Source organism: Lutra lutra, chromosome 13 (genome assembly GCF_902655055.1).
Source record: "Lutra lutra chromosome 13, mLutLut1.2, whole genome shotgun sequence".
NCBI classification, from domain to species: Eukaryota; Metazoa; Chordata; class Mammalia; order Carnivora; family Mustelidae; genus Lutra; species Lutra lutra.
The window spans coordinates 59939548-59952328 of record NC_062290.1 but is presented as its reverse complement, the minus strand read 5'-3'; the positions used below and the strand labels follow the sequence as shown (position 1 = coordinate 59952328).

The window sequence follows — 12781 nt, the reverse complement described above, 5'->3', positions numbered from 1 at the left end:
CCCTGGGGTTTAAAGGGTTGAACTAAACGATGGTATTGAAGATCTGCGCCGAACCCTGACTACGTTCTGAATCTGGGCTTCCTCAGGAGCTTGATAGGTGTTTATTTTTCCTCCCCAGTCGGAGCACACCCGTTAAATTGTTAGAGAACGCTAAAGTATTGGCTTCTCCGAAAAGAGGAGTGCAATTTAGCGGTCTAAGTTAACTGTTGAACCCAGCTGTAGAGGTTCTGGAAGAAGCCAAAGCAAACTACAGCTCAGAAATAGGTTTCTGAATTCCAGGCCGCTTTTAGATAGGCCCTTCCTTCTTGATCCTGAGTCTCACCCCTGCTGCACGGAGGGACGAGTGATATATCATGTTCTTTTAATTGCCGTGGGGCCTGGCAGGACCTGGCCCAAAGAAGTTCCAAGGACGTTAATGATCAGATACTAGGCAAACACTGGATGTGGCAGTATCCTGCATGCTGGGTTTGATTTTTGGTTCTGGCAATTATTAACTGTGATTTGGGGCAAGTAAATTATTTTGGCAGTACTTCAGTGTCCCCCCTCTGTAAAATGGGGCTAGTGAGAGGACTGTCAGGATGAAATGGTTAATGCTTACAAAGTTCTTAACACAGTGCTTAGCACCTCAGAAGTACTTCTCAAATGTTTGTTGTTACTGTTTCCTCTGCCCAGTGACTGAGCCAAATGTTTGTGAGTCTTTTTCCACAGATGAGTGGGATATTTTTCTGGAAAGTGCTGATCACCTTTCGTCTATTTAAAATGGCCAGTCTTGGGACGCCTGGGTGGCTCAGTTGGTTGGATGACTGCCTTCGGCTCAGGTCATGATCCCGGAGACCTGGGATCGAGTCCCGCATCGGGCTCCCAGTTCCATGGGGAGTCTGCTTCTCCCTCTGACCTTCTCCTCGCTCATGCTCTCTCTCACTGTCTCTCTCTCAAATAAATAAATAAAATCTTAAAAAAAAATAAAATAAAATAAAATGGCCAGTCTTGAGAGAATGCAGGAAGTGGTCTTTCAGAATTGGGTTTCTCAGAGATTGCCAGTGAATTCAAGATGAAAGCATGCTTCTCTTGCATTTATTTGTATTTTAGTTACAATTTTGGAATTGATAGGTGAAATGGGGGCAAATCCTGACTGACTTTCTGAGCTTTAGGCTTGGGTGTGTGGTGGGGGTGGTGACTGGCTATGGACAACATACATACTTCACAGTATCTATTTAAAAGGGTTCTTATTTTTAAGAATGGAAATTTCTAATGTGCTTAAAAGGACAGAAGACAGTATGACACCTTCTACCAGTAACTGAGATTTAACACATATTAATAGGTTACCGTGTTTGTTTTACATCTCTGTTTATGGTATGGTTTTTTAAAAAAAATAAATGTTAGCTAAAGCCTGAAGCCCCATTTTTCTTTCCCTTCCCTCCCTCTCCAGAGGTAACTACTTCCCTGAGTTGGTGTGGAACTTTGCTGTAGATCAATAAATAGCATACAGTAATGTTTTACACGTTTTGAAAAACTTAAAAATGGTACCCTATTGTATCTAACTTTTTAGAATTTGCTGTTTTCCTCTAATGCTCCGTTTCTGAGATTTATTAATACAGGCAAATGTAGACATAGTCCATTCATTTTAATTGCTGTCTCGTATTTCACCATGTAAAGAATTGAGTTTTGCTTTACATTGTACTTTATGCAACTTAAATTGTTCTATTACAGTTTAAGTCCATTTTGTCACTCATTCATTGCTTTGCCATTTATTCATTCTATCCTGGTCATGGGGGCTCTGGTCATAGTTCTCAGTATAAAAATGTATCTTTGGGTATGATCTCTGATCCAGAGCAAATAATGTATACAGGGTTGGGAAAAAAATTTATTAATTTTGTTTCTGGGGCTTCTATTTGGAAAAGTGAACTAGTTAACATCTATTATGTCGGCTGGTTTCAGGTACTAATTTTAAGGTTTCTAAATATGAGACAGGGTCTTTTTCAGTTCTGTGTGTATCTCAGCTTTCTTTATAGTGCTCTGCACAGAGTAGATACTAAATGTTTGTGACACTGATTGTTTTTACTTTTGGGGCTCTCATAACCCTTCATATATTTAAAGGGATGATGGCCAGCAATTTTCAAAACTTTGCACTTTAGTTTTGATATTTTCAGTGCCTTTAAACTTTCCCATTTTACCATTCAATTCAGAAGCCTAATTAAAAGCATTTTTAAAAGCAGGGGATGCAACATCAGTTTATAGAGTGTTATCAGTTGTACAATATATGTTGTATGTATTTATAAGCAAATACATCTTTGTTTATACATGCATGGTTTACCTATGAAAGTATAGATAAGAACTAGTAACTTCTAGCTTCCAGGGAGAAAAACTGCATGGCTGTAGAGCACAGATGAGAAGACTCTGCTATATAGCCTCTTGTTACTTCTCAGTTTTAAACCATGTGAATGTACTACCTAAGAAGTAAGTTAAAGTTATTTTAGAAAACCCCAAATTTCTCCCTTTAAAGAGGCATTTTGCCATTTTAAAGATTTAACTTCTTTCCTGAAAAAAGCTTTGGCCTTAGTAACATTTTTGCCTTTTTCATAGTTTATTTATTTGGCTACTTTACTCTCGGTCTTAGTAGAATAACCTTTGAGGTATTTGGTAAATACTAAGCATTTTAGTATTGTGAGGTGACGTTTACATTCTTTTTTTTTTTTAAGATTTTATCTATTTATTTGTCAGAGAGCATGAGCACAGGCAGAGGCAGAGGGAGAAGCAGGCTCCCTGCTGAGCAAGGAGCCCGATGTGGGACTCGATCCCAGGACGCCTGGGATCCTGACCCGAGCCGAAGGCAGCTGCTTAACCAACTGAGCCACCCAGGCGTCCCAGACGTTTACATTCTTTTAAAATAAAAAAAAATTGACCAACCATGAAAGATTTGCTTTGCCTCGCCCAGCAAGTTGAATATCACCAACATTTTATTTAGCTCAAATTTAATGATCAGTGAAGGAAGGATTATGTACAACAACATTTAGGACAGCCATTTTTGGAGAAACATTTTTGTCTTTAATGATTAGGTAGTGCTTAGAACTAGTGAATACAACTCTCTTGACAGAATGTCTATTTCATTATATCATAAATGCTTTCTGTTGGGTGGAATTCGCTTTGACTGGAGATTGTTGAGTTCAGAATGGGCCTAATGATGGGGCAGTTTGTGTTCTCACAGAAGTTTGAGCCTAATAGAGATGAGATGGCAGCTGATAAGATTTCCATTGGGGTTTAGAGTTTACGCTGATTTAAAGGGTAACTCCCCTACTCCTGGCATCTTTATTCAAGTTTCTTTGTATGCCTGATGGCAAAGTCTAAATATTGACATGCATCCTGAAGCAAAAACATTGACCTCATGAGGTGGAATTTTACATTGATACAGAGAAGTTTAAAACATCTCTTATCCCTTGCCCATGATTTTTACTTTGAATGGAGGCTATAGATGGCGGGAGGGAGAGTGGGTGGATGTGGGGAGAGGAGTCAAGCAAAAGTATATATGTGTTTGGAAGGGCCATAGTGCTCAGAGGAAGGTAGCAGCTAAAAGGGGTGAGGTGAAGAGGAACTGAAGTTTATGTAGAGGTTTTCAAGAAGAGGCAATGCTTAGACCGAGTTTTGAAGGATGAGGAGAAGCCCAGGCCAGAGGGAAAGGAAATTTAACCTAAGGGTACATATATCTACAATACTATATACAGAGATTTGGAGACTTACTGGTAGAACTATAGGTATTTTAGTGTGGCTTTGGCACAGAGTAAGGGTAATTGTAGGTCAGGGCAAAGTGGTTGGAAAGATGGGGTAGGTCCGGATCAGTATTTTGGACTTTATTCATAGGTTGTATATTCTGTTAAGCATGATAATCAAATATCTGAACTTTGGAAAGATCACTCTGAAAGTCTGTGGGAGGCAGGGCAAGGCTAGAGATAGGCGGACTACTTTGGCAGCTGTTAACAATGGTTCACACCTAAAATGAGAGGATGGACTGGGGGATGTCCTGGTGGAGATGAAGAGGAGGAGCTGGATTTGAAAGATATTTAGGAGGTGGAGGGGTGCATGGGTGGCTTCAGTTGGTTAAGCGTCTGACTTGATCTCGGCTCTGGTCTTGATCTCAGGGTTGTGAGTTCAAGCCCTGTGTTGATCTCCACCCTGGGCATGGACCCTACTTAAAAAGAGAGAGAGAGATTAAGGAGGTGGAACTGACAGGGCTTAGTTGGTACAGAGTAAGGGACAGAGAAGACAAGGATGTCCAGGGTCAAGGCATTTGGGTGAATGGAAGTTCATAACTGAGTTAGAGAACAAGGAAGGAGGAAAGGAAATGAGGGAAAAAAATGAGTTCGGTTTGGGTGATTGACTTTAAGGTATGTATGGGTCAGGAGATATACCTGGTAGGCATTTGGAATTGTCAGAGGTTTGTAGGCACTGGCTATAGGGGCTAATGAGGCCTTGGAGGTAGGCTTTTTTATTTTACCTTTCTCTTCCTCGACACCAATCACAGGGCTTTGTATATAGTGGGTGTTTAGTGTGAGGGTAAATAGATCTTATCCCTTATAAGATGTTATCTTGAATCTTGGGGAAGTAATTTCCCCTCTCAAGATATGTGTTTCCCTTTCTGTAAAGAGAGGGAGTTGAACTAGATCAGTTATTCTCAGTAGTCTGGTATGTTGGGATCAGTTGTGAGGTGTGGTAAGTAATTTCTAACTAATAAAGAAATGACATTTGCTTGCTTTTAAAAGGGAGCTGATTTATGTCACTGTATCTTAATTGTATTCCAGTGTGTTTTCTTGAGTGTGAGAGAAAGGGGTGGAATTAGTCAGCAGGAATTTCCTAGCTCTGGATATACCAGTGGGTGTGTCACACAGGAGCAGGGGTCGAAAAAAAGGTTAAGAAGCACTGTATTAAATCGTGGTTACAAGGCTTGGAACTAGAAAATTCTGTGTTTTTATCTAGGACCTATCATTCTGATGATAAATAATTTTTATTTTTGCAACTTTAGGAACTCTATTTTAAGAACGTCTCAAAACAAAAGAAACAAGTCATGGAGAAGAATGGGAATAACGGAAAACTTCGGGTTTGTGTTGCCACTTGCAACCGTGCTGATTATTCTAAACTTGCCCCGATCATGTTTGGCATTAAAATGGAACCTGAGTTCTTTGAACTTGATGTGGTGGTACTTGGCTCTCACCTGATAGATGACTATGGGTAAGATGAAAGCATTTTCTTATGATATCCTCCATTGCAACACAGTGTCCTAGAGAGAGCTTGCATCTTGTAGCCAAGTGGACTTATCTTCAAATCCCAGTTCTCCCTCTTAGTTTTTATATGGCCTTGGAGAAGTTGCATCTTCAGGTTCCTCAGTTATAAAATGGAGTGAAAACGTACGTTGTAGGTTACTGTGAAGAATGGAGATAGTGACACAAATTGTCCATCACATAGAGTAGCTGCTTAATAGGTGCTCTATAAATGATAGCTATAAATATTTTTATCATTACCTGTTACATTCAGGAGAAATGCCACTTATATGGTGTGTGACTCTAATAATGTAACTTCCTATAATATGTTTTGTGAGTTCTAATGGTACTGCTTTCTTAAAACTCATGTATAGATCAATAGTACATCAAGTAGTAGGTAGGAAACAAGATTTAAAAAGTTAATTTACAAGATAAATTAGAATGTTATATTGTCATTGGTATTTATTCTGGTGTTTATCATTAGGTTCATTATCACAGTCTAAATTTGAAAAATGAGAGTTGGGAAATCTTAGAGGGGACAGAATGTCTAAACCAAAGATGAACATTCGTTTTGTTTTTGGTAATAAAGTGGCATTTAGTGCACTCTTGTGGCATAAAAACATTATCGCAGCTTCCCAAGATGGTTAGTAACAACCATGTTATATATGAAAGAAGCTCGTGTTAAAGTAAAATTGCCTTTTCAGAGTATTCTTTAAAAGCAAGGCAATAAGAACAACAAAAGTAAACAAAAACCTGCCTCTAAAAACCAATTTTCTCTAAGAAAATACTTACAAAGAGTAGAGAAGAATCTGATACATAGCTCAAAAATTCAAGTTTTTAAAACGTGAAATGAGGGGTGCCTGGGTGGCTCAGTGGTCTAAAGCCTCTGCCTTCGGCGCAGGTCATGATCCCGAGGTTCTGGGATCGAGCCCCACATCAGGCTCTCTGCTCATCAGGGAGCCTGCTTCCCCCTCTCTCTCTGCCTGCTTCTCTGCCTACTTGTGATCTCTCTGTCAAATAAATAAATAAAATCTTTTTAAAAAATGTGAAACGAATCCTGGCTATCTAAGAAAATCCAGTGGGTTTTCTTATATAGGACAAAGTAGAAGAAGAATTTTAGCTAGATCCTGAAATGAAGTCTAAGTCTTTTACTTCTTTGAGAAAAGTTTGATGGGAAGATTAGTAGGACAGAGGATTTCAAGGAAATTGGGTTAGGTTTCCCCATCTCCCACAGTAAGTAAAGGTGAAAAGGCAGTATTTGTCTCATGAGATTGTTACATAGGACACTTGACTGGTACTTAATGGAAAAGTCATGTAAAGTACATTCTAACGGAAGTTGGTTGCTTCTGGGAGAGGAACTGGATGACTGGGAAACAAAAGTGAGAAGGTAGACTTTTCACTGGAGAACGTTTCGTATCTTAAATTTTAAACCACGTGAATATATTATCTGTATTTCAAAGACAAAAAAAAAACAAACCAAAAAATTTGCCCTCTATTTCAACTAAATTGATACTTTAAAAAAAAAAAAAAAAGCATTAAAAAAAAAAAAACCAAAAAAACCCAGCATTTTTATACTCTTTAAGATCTGGGTGAAAAAGGAAATCAAATAAGTCACAACAAACAGGTTAGAAATTCACTTGTTCATTTATTTCATATGAGTCAGTGATACAAAATATTAAAACATTTTAGAGCAGTTTTAGGTCTACAGCAAAACTGAGCAGGCAGTACCGGGGTTACCCCATATGCTTCTCTGCCTCCACACATGCCTAGCATCCCCCATTATCAGGGTCAGCCCTCCACCTCCAGGGGTACATTTGTTTACATTACATTTTGAGAGCAAGAGCATGCATGTGCATGCAAGTATGGGGAGGGGGAGAGGGAATCCTAAGCGGGCCCAACCTCACAACCTCAAGATCATGCACCTGAGCCAAAAATCAAGAGCCAGACATTTAACCGACTGAGCCACCTAGGTGCCCACCCAGGTGGTGTAAATTCTGTATGTTTCGACAAATGTATAATGACTTGAATCTACCATTATAGTATCAGAATTGTTCCAGTGCCCTAAAAATGTGTTCTATAACCATCTCCATAGATTTTACTATCTCCATAGATTTGCCTTTTCCAGAGTGTCATGTAGTTGGAACCAGAGTATGTAACCACTTCATACTGGTTTCTTGTACTTAGTAACATGCCTTTAAGTCTCCATGATCCATGTATATGTCCACGGCTTGATAGTCCTTTCTTTTTAGTGCTGAATAATATTCCATTTTCTGGATGTACCATAGTTTATTTACTCATTCATCTACTCTGGGCATCTTAGTAACTTCCAGGTTTGGGCATTTATGAATAAAGCTGCTGCAAATACCCAGTTTTCAGAAGTTAGTGTGGACCTAAGTTTTTAGCTCCTTTGGGAAATAGTAAAAGCCTGATTGCTGGTTTGTATGATAAGAATATACTTAGTTTTGAAAGAAACCACTGAGCTGTCTTCCAAAGTGGCTGTATCATTTTGTATTCATACCATCACTGAGTGAGTGTACCTGTTGCTCCACTGTCCTTGTGAGCATTTGGTGATACCAGTGTTCTGCTTTTGGCCATTCTGAAAGGTGTGTAGCAGTATCTGTTTTAATTTGCATTTCTGTCATGATATAAGATGTGGAGCATTTTTGTATGCTTATGTGCCAGTTTTACATAATGTTTGGTAATGTGTCTTTTAAGGTCTTTAGTTCTTTTTTTTTTTTTTTTAAGATTTTATTTATTTATTTGACAGAGAGAAATCACAAGTAGGCAGAGAGGCAGGCAGAGAGAGAGAGGAGGAAGCAGGTTCCCTGCTGAGCAGAGAGCCCGACGTGGGGCTCGATCCCAGGCTCTGGGATCATGACCCGAGCCGAAGGCAGAGGCTTAACCCACTGAGCCACCCAGGCGCCCCTTTAGTTCTTTTTTTAAGTAAGATTATTTAAAAAAATTTTTAAAAAATTTTTATAGGGGCACCAGGGTGGGTCAGTTAAGCACCTGACTCTTAATTTTGGTTTAGGTCATGATCTCAGGGTCATGAGTTTGAGCCCCATGTCAGGGTCTGTGGTGGGCGTGGAGTCTGCTTGAGATTCTCCCTCTCCCTCTGCACAGCAGCACACCCCCCCCCCCCAAGCACAGGCATGGGTGTGCTCACTCTCTTAAAAAAAAAAGTTGTTTTACTGTTGAGGTCTAAGCCCATGGATCAAACAAATTCTAAGAGAAATTAGAAAAATCTTTTGAACTGAATAATAAATATTACAGTGTATCAGAATTTGTGGGTATAGATGAAGGAATGCTTGGGGGGAGTTTTTGTCTTTAAATACTTCTGTTAAAAAGATGTTTAGAGGGGTGCCTGGGTGGCTCAGTGGGTTAAGCCTCTACCTTCAGCTCGGATTATGATCTCAGGGTCCTGGGATTGAGCCCCGCATCTGGCTCTCTGCTCGGCTAGGAGCCTGCTTCCCCTTCACCCCCGCCTGGCTCTCTGCCTGCTTGTGATCTCTGTCAAATAAATACATAAAATCTTAAAAAAAAAAAAAAAAGTTTAGAGAGGCACCTGAGTGGCTCAGTTGGTTAAGCTTCTGAGATTGTCCTTTGGCTCAGGTCATGATTCCAGGATCCTGAGTTCGAGCTCCACCTTGGGCTTTCTGCTCAGTGGAGCCTGCTTCTCCCTCTCTCTCTGCCTGCTGCTCCCCATGCTTGTGCAGGCACACTCTCTATCTATCAAATAAATAAATAAAATCTAAAAAAAAAGTTTAGTTAGTCTGTTAGAGTTTCTCTCTCCCTCTCCTGCTATCTCCCCTCCCCGCCAATTCTCTCTCTTCTCTCTCAAATAAATCTTAAAAAAAAAAAAAAGTCTACTTCTTGGTTTGTCTCTCTCTTTTTTTTTTTTCCCTTTGTTTGGAAATAACACCAATCTTACATAGACTCTTTTGGAAAATAGACAAGCAGGGAATTTTCCCAGATTGTTTTATAAAGTCAGCATAATCTTGGGACTCCGGGGTGGCTCAGTCAGTAAGCATCTGCCTTTGGCTGAGGTCATAGTCCCAGGGTCCTGGGATCCAGCCCCACGTTGGGCTCCCTCTTTAGCAAGGAGTCTGCTTCTCCCTCCGCCCCTCTACCAGCTTGTGCTCATTCTTGCCCTCAAAATCTTAAAAAAACAAACAAACAAAACCAAACTTGATAATAAAACCTGACAAAGACATTTAAGAAAAAAATTCAGACCAGTATCTCTTATGAGCATAGACATAAAATTAAAAAAATATATATTAAATCACATCCAGCAATTTAAAAAACAGGTAATACATTGTGACCAAATAGGTTGATCTCGGGAAATCAAGATTGATATAACATTTGAGCATCAGTGTTACTCACCTCTTAACAGAATAAAGGGGAAGCACATATGATCATCTCAACAAATACCAAAAAAAATTGACAAAATTAACCCAGTTATGATTTAAAAAAACTCTAAGCAGACTTTGAATAGAAGGGAAATTCCCCAATCTGATAAAGTCCATTGGTGGGAAAACCTACAGCTAACATAAAAGAGAGAGCAAGGTAAAGATTTTTGCTTTTACCACCTCTCTTCAGCTTGTGCTAGACTATAACAGCCAGTGTAATAAAGTGAGAAATAGACAAGAAGACATAGACTTTTTTTTTTTAAAGATTTTATTTATTTATTTCACAGAGATCACAAGTAGGCAGAGAGGCAGGCAGAGAGAGAGAGAGAGAGGAGGAAGCAGGTTCTCCGCTGAGCAGAGAGCCCGATGCAGGACTCGATCCCAGGACCCTGAGATCATGACCTGAGCCGAAGGCAGCGGCTTAACCCACTGAGCCACCCAGGCACCCGACTGTTTTTGTTAATAGACAGTATGATAGTTTTATAGGAAAATGCCAAGGAATCTATAAAATGACTACTAGACCATCCATAGTAAAATGATGTAAAGAATCTTTCATGATCTGGGAAAATATTATACAAAATGGATTAAATAGATTATAAAATGGATTAAATAGGTTATAAAATAGATCATAAAATATACATAAAGGGGCTAGAAAAAATCAAAATGATTTACATTGGTATTGCTGAGTGGCAGGTTTAGGGATGATAATTTTATGTATTTTCCAAATAAAAATATATTTATAACAATTATATAGAATTACATTATATATTCTAAATATATCTATATTTAGGGAAAAAAAGCCAAATCTTTTAAAAATCTAGTCATAATAGAAAATTTCAAGGCATTGAGAATTGCAGCTGTTATTGAAGCATTAAAGAGACTTGAAATTGCATTTTTTAGCCAACTTTTAAAATTTTTTAATTGAAAGAATTTGTTTGAGAGAAAGTGTGGGGGGAGGGGCAAGAGAGAAGGAGCAGATTCCCTGCTGAATGCGAAGCCAGACCTAGGACTGTAAGGATCTTGACCTGAGCTGAAACCAAGAGTTCGCTACTTAACTGACTGAGCCCCGCAGGCACCCATTCGTAGTCAATTTAATGCTGTAAAACCTACATTTACACCCCATTCCAAATTATGCTGCATTAGTGGTACAGTACAAATTCAGAAGATAATTTTCATCATTCAGAAATTTATAGTATAGTGACATGTCAAGTATTCTGATTTCCCTATTTTTTTAAAAAAAGTGTGCTTTGGTTTTATAAGTAACTTTTTTTTTTTTTATTAGGTAGCATATTTCTTTTTAAAAAATTTATATAGGGAGAAAGAAAAGAAGTTAACCACCAAAAACTCTGGTCTCTGTTTTAATAAAAATATTCTCCTTCAGGTGCTTATCTATCCAGGTACTGACCAGGGCAGTAGTGAGACTTTGCGGGTCTGGATGTGCTGTCTTGATCTGGGTGGTGGCCGCAGGGGTATTCATGTAAAATAATCAAGCAATCTATGCACTTATGATCTGTGCTTTTTAGTTTTTGCGTATACTTTAGTTTGTCTATTTTAACAAGTAAATTTTATAAAATATTTCTCCAGGGTTGATGTTATCGCTTTTTTCATATGTTTTTATGGCCCTGTGTTGAAGAACATGCTCTCATATCTTTATTTCTTTTCTGCTTTAGGAACACATACCGCATGATTGAACAAGATGACTTTGACATTAACACCAGGCTGCACACAATTGTTAGAGGGGAAGATGAGGCAGCCATGGTAGAATCAGTGGGCTTGGCCCTAGTGAAGCTACCAGATGTCCTTAATCGCTTGAAGCCTGATATCATGATTGTTCACGGAGACAGGTTTGATGCCCTGGCTCTGGCTACATCTGCCGCCTTGATGAATATCCGAATCCTTCACATTGAAGGTGGGGAAGTCAGTGGGACCATTGACGATTCTATCAGACATGCCATAACCAAACTGGCTCATTATCATGTATGCTGCACCCGGAGTGCGGAGCAGCACCTGATATCCATGTGTGAGGACCATGACCGCATCCTTCTGGCGGGCTGCCCCTCCTATGACAAGCTTCTCTCTGCCAAGAACAAAGACTACATGAGCATTATTCGGATGTGGTTAGGTACGTATCAAACTTTATTCAGTCTAATGGTGGTTTTTGTCTGTTTGGGTATGTTTCAGTTTGTTTTTGTTGTTTTTTTTTTTTTTTTTTAGAAACTACTGAATGTAGAATATTCCATTAGAATTCAGAAGACTAAAGTTTTAGTTCATAGATCTCAACCTATGGTATGACTTCAACTCTCTGAGACTCACCTTTTCTGTGGAATAGTCTTAAAAACTGGATTGAATTTTTTTTTAAATCTGTGCTATAGTTTATAGAATGATATGCTTTTAATCCATTAAATATGCTATGGGTAAATATTTAGTTACAAGGAGAGATCCTGATATAACAACAAGGGGGGAAAGCAAGCTACAGAATTATATGTATAAATGATGCTATTTTAATAAAATCTGTAATATAATGGAAAGATGAAGAAGTATGTATACCAAATCATTTATAATGTTGACTTCTGGTTAGTAGAGTTATGGATGTTTTGGTTTTTGTTTTCCTGTATTTTGTTTTTTTGGGGAATGAAAATACTTTTTTTAAAAGATTTATTTGACAGAGATAAATCTCTCCTTCTCCCTCACAGAGATAAAAGATTTATTTGACAGGGCGCCTGGGTGGCTCAGTGGGTTAAGCTGCTGCCTTCGGCTCAGGTCATGATCTCAGGGTCCTGGGATCGAGTCCCGCATCGGGCTCTTTGCTCAGCAGGGAGCCTGCTTCCCTCTCTCTCTCTCTCTCTGCCTGCCTCTCCGTCTACTTGTGATCTCTCTGTCAAATAAATAAATAAAATCTTAAAAAAAAAAAAGATTTATTTGACAGAGATAAAAGGGAGAAGGAGAGGGAGGGAGAAGGAGAGAGAATCCCAAGCAGACACCATGCTGAGCATGGAGCCCAACTCGGGGCCTGATCCCATGACCCTGAGAGCACAACCTGAACTGAAACCAAGAGTCAGATGCTGAACTGTGCTACCCAGGCACCCCTGATAAAACTATTTTTAATTTTAACGTCTCTCATAT

The 12781-nt window shown here is 39.1% G+C and overlaps 1 protein-coding gene across 3 annotated transcripts in view; it reads left to right on the top strand.

Annotated features, from left to right (window-relative positions):
- GNE (glucosamine (UDP-N-acetyl)-2-epimerase/N-acetylmannosamine kinase) overlaps nucleotides 1-12781 on the top strand; it is a 46596-nt gene that overhangs the window by 14912 nt on the left and 18903 nt on the right. For all 3 annotated transcript variants that reach the window (XM_047699315.1, XM_047699316.1, XM_047699317.1), the window contains exons 2-3: nucleotides 5015-5220; nucleotides 11329-11780. In XM_047699315.1, coding sequence (XP_047555271.1) covers nucleotides 5015-5220; nucleotides 11329-11780 — 658 coding nt within the window. The remainder of the gene's footprint in view (nucleotides 1-5014; nucleotides 5221-11328; nucleotides 11781-12781) is intronic.